The following is an 11,412-nucleotide window of genomic DNA, read 5'->3' as shown; positions in this document are numbered from 1 at the left end:
TGTCTCAAAAAAAAAAATGCTATAGAAAAATCTAACCCTTTCTACATAAAGTCAAGTGTGAATTTATCATATGGTAATTAAAATGCCTTCCTTATACTGGTATTGAATCTTAGGAGGCAGTGAGAATAAACCAGTGCAAAAAAAACTCCAGTATGAATTCAATTAGTACAACAAAATAGCCAATCCTGAGGAAATAAAAGCCTGTTCAGTTAGGTTTTTACAATATTAAATAGTACTAAAATGACACAAATTTGGAATCATTATTAACTTTATTTGTCACTCTTTAAAGACATTGGTCCACTTCCACATGAAAGGCAGAATTCATCCACTTCCACTTAGTAATCTATAGAAATGAAGTTGTACCACAAACCATAGTAACTTACACAGGGGGAAAGTTACTGAAATAAAATTATTTTATATTCATGCTTCGAGATGTCCCCCAAAGATTTGTTTTTGTGTATATAATTAAAAGCACCTATGCTCCACAAAGCTAGTCTCTTCTTAGATCAATGTAGTATTTTTAATATCCATACTAGACCATATGGATCACCAAACTTGCAGAAGAGGGTTAAAAAACAGCTGTTGTCTGTCAATCAGATACAGTTCCAAAACTAAGCGATTGTATAAGCACATCCATATTCTAGGGCTGCTCTAAATTAAAAATGTTTTCTATTATTTCAGAGATATTTACATCAAATTAAGACATTTACAAATAGTTCATAGTATACAACAGCCCAAATATGATCTCACCTATCTCATGTAAGGAAGTTAAGCATTTGTAAGATTCTCTAATAAATTCAGTGCATTTTTCCAACATAAATAACACAAGCTATTCTAATGTTTTACATTTCTTTCAGTGCATATTTCCAAATTTATTAAATGGAATGAGATTATGTTATTAAATGGCTATGTCATATTTGAGTATATTATGGAATCTATATCACACAGTTCAATTCACGTCAATAGTACGATTCACTCTAAAAAAACATCACAGGCACACACAAAATAGAGAACAAAATTTGCTTTTTTATATAAATTTTAAAGTATACTATCTACTTTAAACCACACTAAAAGATATATTTTAACAAAACAGCTGATTTCCAAACTTTTCTAAGTCTGGCACGAGGAAAGTTCAATCCATTCGAATCTTCTGGTTTGTCATCCTATAAATGATGCTATCATATCCAGGATCCATGTTCCAAATATTGTAAGAGGTGATAAGCACAGCCAAGGCCAAGGCGATCATTATCCAAAGTACCATGTTGAAAACCACTGAATACTCAAAATCATACTTATATGCAAGGTTATAGGGACTTTCTGGGTCCTTCTACAATGAAGAAAATAAAGAAAAATAAAGATGGAAGAATCTTAAGCTAGGAAATTATCTGAATTCAGTAGCTATGACTCATTTGTCTAAAAAACATTTATTCCTAAGTGAAATAAGAGCTACTTATGCTCGGAGGAGCCCAGGGGAGCCTTCATGGAGAAGACAGGAAGTATAGCCCATCCAACTGCTTGAGAAAATTTGGCAATACCTAAAACAATTGAAGGTGCACATATCCTGTGATTGAGTAAATCCTAGGGAAATCTTCTATATATGTACCAAGAAACATATATAAGAAAACCAATTGTGGCATATGATAAAATATGAAGCAGTAAAATGACTGAACTACAGCTACATTCATCAGCCTGAGTGAATCTTAAAAGCAATACTGAGCAAAGAACATAGAAAAATATATAAAGTATGACTACATGTATATGAAATTCAAATACCAGCAAAACCAAACATTATTTAAGAATAAATACAGATGTAGTCAATCTAAAGAAAACATAAGAGAATGATTAGCGATTACCTCTGGATAGGGGAGGGTAGAGGGATAAGACAGAGGAGCTTCAAAAGAACAGGTACTCTCTTAAACTATATAGTATTACTAACTAGTATTAAATGTTACATACTTATGTATGTATAAGCCACTTAGATGTTTTTTAAAACTCAAAAGAGGAAAAAACAAATGATGCTTCAACCATATCTTCAATCTTGACCTTTTATCTGCCTATGTGGGATGAGGGGAAAAGCTGAGTCAAATGTAGGCCTGTGAAAGGCATTGTTTGAGAAAATGAATTCATACTGGCAAAGGCATTGTTTGGGAGATTTCTCCTTCTGCCTAGAACATTGTAAACATAGGAAAACAGCAAGAGATGAATCTAGAATCAGGGAAGCTATAGAAAATCTGGACTTGGCTTGGCGCCTGTGGCTCAAGTGGCTGAGGCGCCAGCCACATACACCTAAGGTGGTGGGTTCGAATCCAGCCTGGGCCTGCCAAACAACAATAATGGCTGCAACCAAAAAATAGCTGGGCGTTATGGCAGGCGCCTGTGGTCCCAGCTGCTTGGGAGGCTGAGCCCAGGAGTTGGAGGTTACTGTGAGCAGTGAAGCCATGGCACTCTACCCAGGGTGATAGCTTGAGGCTCTGTCTCAAAAAAAAAAAAAAAGAAAAGAAAAAAGAAAATCTGGACTTGAACCTCTGGGCAATGAGTCACCATTGACAAGTTTCAGGTATGAGGTGAGTGACCTGGTCAGGTTTGTCTTAAAAAGATAACTTTGGCCGGCAAGGTGGCTTAGGCCAATAATCCTAGCACTTTGGGAGGATCACCTGAAGACAATTTAAGACCAGCCTGGCAACACAGACACCATCTCTACAAAACACAAGCAAAAAATTAGGCAGGTGTGATGGCATACACTTGTAGTCCTAGCTACTTGGGAGACTGGAATGGAAGGGTTGCTTGAGCTCCAGAATTTGAAGTTATAGTGAGCTATGATCAGACCACTGTACTCCAGCCTGGTGACAGAGCAAGATTTTGTCTCACAAAAAAAAAAAAAAAAACCCTGATGACAATGTACAGGATGGATTTGAGAGGGTCTAGCTGGGAAGTAGGGAGACAGACAAGTTTGGAGGTGGCAGCAGAGTGGGGTGCAGTACCTGGCAGTGAGGTTGGAGAAGAGAATGTAACCTAGTTCTATGTGACCCTACAGTCTCAGCACCTGGCATTGTAGTGAACATTCAATAAACATTTTCTTAAACTCTTATCTCTTCCTTTAAGGTAGGGAAGATAGTGGTTTTAACTGGAGGAGAGGATAGGTATAGACATGTGTGTTTACCTGCAGGGAGTATAGACACCCTGAAAACCTCTTTGCTGCTTTTCAAAATTTTTTTGGTAAACATTTTTTTTCCCCACCCATTTAAAATATACAATTTAATGAATTGTAGTGGGTGTGTCATCTTTGTCTCGATCTAAATTTAGAACATTTCCATCACCCTAAAAAGAAACTTCATGCTGAAGCCTCTTTTTCTCTGCCAAGTGGGTGAGACTATTAGTACACAGTTGAAGGGCACACTAGATATGGAAGAGTGATGAAAGTTGTCAACTTCAAAATAGTGAGTCAGACTGAAGTGGTATTCCAAGGAATGCCTGGTACCAACATCCCATGTCAAAATGTTCATTTTGCTCTATTATGTATAACAAAAAAGAAATCTTAAGATTACATTGTATATGCAAAGTGTTAGTTACTTCACTACCATAATAAAGAAAATCCAATGGTATTACCTGATCCTTGCCCTTCTCAACCCATACAAAAGTTGAGAAACTACTTTCTAATAAATTAAACTTATCCATTAAGGCAGCTGACTCAAATTCAATCTAACAACTCAAAGACAAAATAATTCAGCTCTGCAAAACTGATTTCTCAAAGAAAGTACCAAAACCAGGACCTTCTTCAAACTGGCACTTTTCTCTAGAATCTAAAATTAGCAAGCCTAACATGGCAATGCCAAAAGAATCTAGTACTTAAAATTTTATTTTCCCACTAAATTGAAATCTGTCTTTTAAAAAAAGTTCTCCTTTCTTGTCTCCTTCTATTTCTTTAATCAGTGTACTTAAACTGTCATTTTATGGCTTATACCACATTTTTATTATTATTTGAAGCTCTTTGTGGGTCTAATTTTGCCATTTGCTCTTTTAGCTAATTCGTACTCATGGTGGATTGGCTTCACCCACATTTTACAATTTTTGGAGTTCATGTTTGGGGAGACTCGTGGGGGGTCTGCCCTCTGCTGTGGCTTATGCTTATGGTGTGTCCTGCCAGAGAAGTTTTATATTTACTTTTGCTAGGCACCAGAGGGGCCTTACCAGTGTGGGACCAGGTCTTATGTTAATTTCTTATGGTGGCTTCCTAGAATTTGAAGTAAATATAAATTTGAGTCCCAAACCAAGGATGGTAACCCTGAGTTTAAGAATTCCTTGAAAGAACACATACACTGACCTCCCAGAACCCAAGCTGCTTTTTTGTCTCCCTTTGGTGGTAGACAGATCACCCTATCACTGAGGGCATAGCTCTTTCAAGATAACCAGCTTTATCTGGAGGCATCATTTCCAATTTACCACATACACGGAGCTAAGGGCCTCTTGGTAACCCAACTGGCCAATGTCCTTAGGGTAGCCTGCTTACTACCTTCAGGTTCCTCTCCTTCATTCACTCTGTAAAAGAATCTCCCTTACTTTCTTTTTTTCCCCTCAAGACAGGGTCTCACCCTACTGCCCTGTTGCTGGAGTAGAATGCATCATCATAGCTCACTGTAGCTTCAAATGCCTGGGCTCAAGCAATCCTCCTGCCTCAGCTTCCCAAGTAGCTGGGATTACAAGCTCATGCCACCACACCTGGTTAACTGTTCTATTTTTTTGTAGAGAAGGTATCTTACTATGTTGCTTAGGGTTGTCTCAAACTCCTGACCTCAAGTGATCCTCCCATCTCGGCCTCCCAAAGTGCTAGGATTATGTTTAGTTTTCATCCAGCCTTTCTAGATGTTTTATAGTGGGAAATTTGGGGGGGAGCCCACCATCCTGTCTTAAACAGACACCCTTCTAATCCAATTCAATTTGGATGAAACAATCTCCAACCAATCATCTCTTGACTATCTTAAACAGGCATCAGCTTGACCTTCTTCCAAGTCCCACATTTCCATCAGTAAAAGTGAGCAGGGTGGGGGCTGCAAATGGTTCTGAAGGGGACTGTGTATAAACGACTATGTATCTGGCTGCTGCAAGCAATGAAGCCAACTGTGAGGTCATGTTCTTGACCACAGGATGTTATGGAGCATCTATACTTCTTTCTGTCACCCCTCACCAAGTTTGCTGGAGCTGTATGGATATACTTGTGCATGCACACACACACACAGTACATGTTTTACCATGGCCAGCAACTTTGCCCTGAGCCCAGTAAATGCTTAAAATTGAACCAAAATCCATACCAAAGAATTACTGAAGTAAATCAAAATTATCAAGAGGTATACATAAACTGTACAAAAGCAATCTGTGTAACCAGAATGTCTATACCCCTGTGATATTCTGAAATAAAAATACATTTAAAAAAACAGGTATATATAGGCTTGGCACTGGTAGCACAGGGTGCCAGCCACGTACACCAAGGCTGGTGGGTTCAAATCCAGCCTGGGCCAGCTAAACAACAATGACAACCGCAACAAAAAAATAGCTGGGCTTTGTGGTGGGCACCTGTAGTCCCAGCTACTAGGGAGATTGAGGCAAGAGAATTGCTTAAGCCCAAGGGTGACATAGTGAGACTCTGTCTCCAAAAAAAAAAAAAAGGGTATATACAGAGGACCCCAGAAAATGAGGGACTATGCCATAAAGATAGTATTTTTGTAGAAAAGCAGAGTCCATAGGATGAGAGAGCCAGGCTACTGTCTCCTTATATATACCAATGTTTGATTTATACTATTGGCTTTGACAGATTTACTTTTATCCCTAACTCAGATTCTTGTATGTAGAGGACGCCAAGAGCCAGACGACCTCTGGCAAGATGATTTACAGCTGGGGGTTGGACTGTCAGGCAATTCGCCCCCAGGAGCTCCTTATGGAGAAAGAGCCCGAGCCTTCAGCACCTAGTCATTGTTAATTACTCCCCTCACCCATATTGTTCTGTCTCAATAAAAGGCTAGTGTGGAGGTTGCTCAGGACTACCCTGCAAAGAAGGGCTAACCCGTCTCCCTCAAGCATGCACTACTAATCTGAGTCATGCCTGGTTCCTTCCTGTGGTGATCGAGACCAGGGCCATGAGGGCCCGACGAGTTGCGACACTTGTACTATCTGATTACAACCCCAAAGAACTGAGTATCACTGGCAAAACACACATACCTATATGAATAATAAACCTATTTTTTTTGTTTTTTTTTTTGAGACAGAGCCACAAGCTATCCCCCCTGGGTAGAGTGCTATGGCATCACAGCTCATAGCAACCTCCAACTCCTGGGCTCAAGCGAGTCTCCTGTCTCTGCCTCCCAAGTAGCTGAGACCACAAGTGGCCGCCACAACGCCCGGCTATTTTTTGGTTGCAGCCATCATTGTTTGGCAGGCCCAGGCTGGATTCGAACCCGCTACCTTAGGTGTATGTGGCTGGCGCCTTAGCCACTTGAGCCACAGGCGCCGAGCCTAAACCTATGTTTTAACTGAAACTATTTTTCAGATTTATCGATGACTTATTCGTGTCCTCCATAGGTGATATAGGATTTTGTTTTCTAGTAAAAAGTTAATTTTACAGTTTTAAAGCGGGATCTAAAAATATACTCACGATTTTTTTTGTCTCAAGGATAGTCCTTGTCTTCCTCACAAGGGATGTGTCAAATGACTTGACAGTCACTAACTCTACCACTGCATTCCCACCATAAAGATTATACATGTCATCTGAAAACTGAAAGTTATGAACATTATTATGACTCTCAAAACACATACTTTTTTCATTTTAATTTTTAGTCAACCAATAAAAATTGTATATCTTATATACAACATATTCTGAAATATGTATATATTGTGGAATAGCTAAATCCACATTGACTAACGTATGCATCACCTCTCTACTTATTTTCTGTGACAAGTTAAATACATATTAAAATTATTTGTAAAGCTTCTGTGCAGCTACAAGAACACATGCCATGTCTCAAAATAGGTAAGTCTTAAAGGTTTGATTATGTTAAAATACTCTGGAAAACATATACTCAAATGCTTAAAATACAATTACTTGAAAAGACTAAATTTATTGGCATATAAATTGAGAGAAGAGAAGTTGCAAAGAAAAATGAAGAAACTTTCCTAAGTGGTCTCTGGTTAATCACAAACATCTATAAAGATTTAAATATGAGGCCTCACGCTGGGCACAGTAGCTCACGCCTATAATCCTAGCACTCTGGGAAATTGAGATGGGAGGATCCCTTGAGCTCAGGAGTTCAAGATCAGCCAGAACAAAAGTGAGACTCCCACCTCTACCATCTCTGCTTTAAAAAAAAAAATAGAAAAATTAGCCAGGAGTCTGGTGGGTGCCTGTAGTCCCAGCTACTCAGGAGGATGAGGCAGGAGGATCCTCTGAACTCAAGAGTTTGAGGTTGCTGTCACCTAGACTGAGGTCACAGCACTCTAGCCTGGATAAAAGAGTGAGACTCGGTCTCAAAAAAAAGAGGCCTCATTGAAGAGTGCCAGGTGAACAACTTCAGAGGAGAACTAGCATTTACTGTGCATCTACTAAGTATCTGGTACTGTACTAGGTGTTCTACTTCGATTATATCATAGTGTTTAATGGGCACAGAGTTTCCGTTTGAGAAAATGAAAAAGTTTTACAGAAGAATGATGATGAGGGATGCACAACATATGAACGTAATGTGACTAGAACTATACACTTAAAAATGATAAATTTACATGTATTTTACCACAATAAGAAAAAACAATACTGTGCTGGAGTTGCCAATCCTTTCCTAATTCTGCCCCTCCCAGCATTAGGAAGAGATATCCCCTATACCTTTGACCCTATCCATGCCTGGCCACCACAAGTAAAAGACCCACACAGAGGGCAAGAAGACTTTAACCAGCAGTGCTTCACAGAGCAGAGGTTTCCATTAAGAGGCTGAAAGTGAAATGGTCATACACCAACCTCTCATGCCACATTGATATTTACCTTTTGCAGAGCATCAACAAGGATCTTAGAAGCATCTCTGAATTGTTCAGACTCTTCCCCATAACGTTTCCCAATTTCATCCAAACCTGCCAGCTCCAGTGAATATAAATCAGGAGAATGATCCTTGGCTAGATGCTTATGACGAGACAACTTAGAAGAACAAACAAAGGTAGTGAGTGAAGTAAGATGTCAGACATAGCCAGCTGAAGTTTTATGCCTACCTAAACTAGGCTAAACATAACCATACCAATGTGCCACAACATACCAACAGTCTAAAATGCTGGCAAACAGAACTAGTTTAAATGAGAGTTTCTAAAAAGCAAATCTAACACAAATCTCATTTTTAGGAGTAATACAGGACTCCCTGAATATTTGATAAAACCCATTATCAAAATTCCTCAGGTTTACACATATGGGCCAGGGTATGAAAGAACAGATGTATGGACCAGTTTGATTCCAGGAATGCATGAGCCATCAGTGACCACCTTGCAGGCTTCCAAGTACTACACTTTCAGACTGCCTGACCTAATGCCTGCTAGGAAAGTTGGGGAAATAACTTTATTTATTTATTTATTTATTTATTTATTTTTTGAGACAGAGCCTCAAGCTGTCTCCCTGGGTAGAGTGCCATGGCATCACAGCTCACAGCAACCTCCAACTCCTGGGCTCAAGCGAGTCTCCTGCCTCAGCCTCCCAAGTAGCTGGGACCACAGGTGCCCGCCACAACACCCCGTTTTTTTTTTTGGTTGCAGCCGTCATTGTTGTTTGGTGGGCCTGGGCTGGATTCGAACCCACCACCTTACGTGTATGTGGCTAGCGCCTTAGCCACTTGAGCCACAGGTACCAAGCCGGGGAAATAACTTTAGAACACAGCAAACAAGTGAGAATTTCTATTTCAGTTACCACGATGATTTTTTATTATAAAAATTGTTCATCAATGGCTAACAAAGTGGCTCATGCCTGTAATCCTAGCACTCTGAAAGGATAAGGCTGGTGGATCATTTGAGCTCAGGAATTCGAGATCAGCCTGAGCAAGAGTGAGACTAAAATGGAAAAATTAGCTGGGCATCATGGCAGACTCCTGTAGTCCCAGCTACTTGGGAGGTTGAGGCAAGATGATCACTTGAGCCCATGAGTTTGAGGTTGCTGTGAGCTACGACACCACAGCACTCTAGCCTGGGTCAACACAGTGAGAGTATCTCAAAAAAAAATCTGTTCACCAAAAAAATACCTTTTAGATAGATTTATTACCTTCTTGACTTGGCTGATAGCATTAGTCCAAAAAATTGTTTCTATTTTAGACTCAAAGATATAGAGATTAAGTCTTAATGACTGACAAGAAATCAACAGTCAAGTTCAGACTACAGCCAGGGTGTTCTTAATTCCAGGCCTGTGTTCTTAGAGAATGTATGCTGTCTCCAAAAAGTATATGTAAAATGTACTAATTTGACTATGAGATATGTTCAAACTTCCCAACACTACCATTAATTTCTCATTATTCATGGGATCTTAAATCTAGAGCATACTTAAATTATTCAACTGGCTTCATTATCATTCAAGGATTCTCTAGAAAACAAAATAAATAGAACCAAAAAATTAGAGCAATCTACTTACCAAACTTGAAATATCATGTAGCACTTGCAGTTCAGAAAGAAACAGCAGGTCAACCTTCAAAGAGCCAAAAGAAACGAGCATTCTTTTTAATGTACCATCAAAGATCTGTATTTACCATTTACTAAGTAAAGGACAGGATATTACAAATGTCAATTACATAAGTGAATTTATATAATTGTCCTCCATTTGGTAGGTTCACTTCAATTTAAAATGCATATAGCATTGTTTCCTAGCAAAAAGGTGGTGTTGGCTATTCCCTAGCACAATGACTACCACTAAATAGCTATATCTTGGATAAAGTCAAATTCTATAATGGTTTTCCCTCAAGGCCTCAGATATCTTGGCAATGACATCCTTCCAATGGCCTCATCTGCTCACTTCCCTTGAACACTTTACACATAGGAGAATAAAGATAGTGGTGGTCTTGGTCAACCATACCAGATAGAAGGTGAGGTTACTACAAAGGCAGCATGGCCATGTGGTTAGGAGGGTACATGAGCAGGTAGTGAAACTGAAGGACAGGATGCACTGGGTGAAGTAGCTCATGCCTATAATCCCAGTACTTTAGGAGGCCAAGGCAGGAGGATCACTTGAGACTAGGAGTTCAAGACCCAGCCTGGGCAACATAATAAGACCCTATCTTTACCAAAAGTTTTAAAAACTAGCCAGGCATGGTGGTATACTCCTATAGTCCCAACTAATCCAGAGGCTGGCTGAGGTAGGATAATCACTTGAGCCTAGGAGTTTGAGGCTTCAAGTGAGCTATGATCATGTTACTGCACTTCAGCTTGTAAGACAGCGTGAGAGACCACTGTCTCTCTTTTAAAAAAGGGGAGGAGGGCGTGGCTCCCTCCACTGTAGTGTCAAGAATACACAGTAGTGTCAAGAATAAATGAGAAAGATGCAGCAACATCAGCAGGGGCAGTGAACAATGGCTCCCATGTTACCAGATCTGTACAGCTCCACAAAGTAAATACAGTCGTTTCTGGCCTAATAGGTGGCAACACACACGCTACAATGTGATACTATTTACTACTTTTGTGAGTTTACTACAACTCAATTCACAAAAAGAATTAGTTTATTCATGAGATTCAAAAGAAAATTATGGTAAAGGAGATCAAACCAGCATTGTACTGGCACAAAAACAGAGAGGTAGATGTATGGAACAGAATAGAGAACCAAGAGATGAATCCAGCTACTCACCATTATTTGATCTTTGACAAGCCAATTAAAAACATTCAGTGGGGAAAAAGATTCCCCATTTGACAAATGATGCTGGGTGAACTGGCTGGCAACCTGTAGAGACTGAAACTAGACCTACACCTCTCACCAACTAGGATAGACTCTCATTGGATTAAAGATTTAAACTTAAGACATGAAACTAACCAGAATCCACAGAGAACTCAAACATATTAGCAAGAAAAGAACAAGTGATTCCATCTCAGGTGGGCAAGGGACTTGAAGAGAAACTTCTCTGAAGAAGATAGGCGTGTGGCCTACAAACACATGAAAAAATGCTCATCATCCTTAATCATCAGAGAAATGTAAATCAAAACTACTTTGAGGCTCGGCACCTGTGGCTCAAGCGGCTAAGGCGCCAGCCACATACACCTAAGATGGCGGGTTCGAATCCAGCCCGGACCCGCCAAACAACAATGACGGCTGCAACCAAAAAATAGCCGGGCATTGTGGTGGGCGCCTGTGGTCCCAGCTACTTGGGAGGATGGGGCAGGAGACTCACTTGAGCCCAGGAGTTGGAGGTTGCTGTGAGCTGTGAAGCC

At 39.9% G+C, this 11,412-nt stretch overlaps 1 protein-coding gene across 1 annotated transcript in view; it reads right to left on the bottom strand.

The window, feature by feature from the left end:
* Positions 1–250: 250 nt before the first annotated feature.
* Positions 251–11,412, bottom strand: part of ATP6AP2 (ATPase H+ transporting accessory protein 2) — a 30,160-nt gene continuing 18,998 nt past the window's right edge. Inside the window, exons 6-9 of the mRNA XM_003799896.3 lie at positions 9,632–9,685; positions 8,018–8,167; positions 6,644–6,763; positions 251–1,327 (exon numbers count right to left, since the gene is read on the bottom strand). Coding sequence (XP_003799944.1) covers positions 1,133–1,327; positions 6,644–6,763; positions 8,018–8,167; positions 9,632–9,685 — 519 coding nt within the window. The 3' untranslated portion in view covers positions 251–1,132. The remainder of the gene's footprint in view (positions 1,328–6,643; positions 6,764–8,017; positions 8,168–9,631; positions 9,686–11,412) is intronic.

The sequence above is a fragment of the Otolemur garnettii genome, unplaced genomic scaffold, assembly GCF_000181295.1.
Source record: "Otolemur garnettii isolate 467f Iridium unplaced genomic scaffold, OtoGar3 scaffold00158, whole genome shotgun sequence".
In the NCBI taxonomy this organism is placed as follows: Eukaryota; Metazoa; Chordata; class Mammalia; order Primates; family Galagidae; genus Otolemur; species Otolemur garnettii.
The sequence above is the reverse complement of the archived record's forward strand: the minus strand, read 5'-3'. Positions and strand labels throughout refer to the sequence as shown.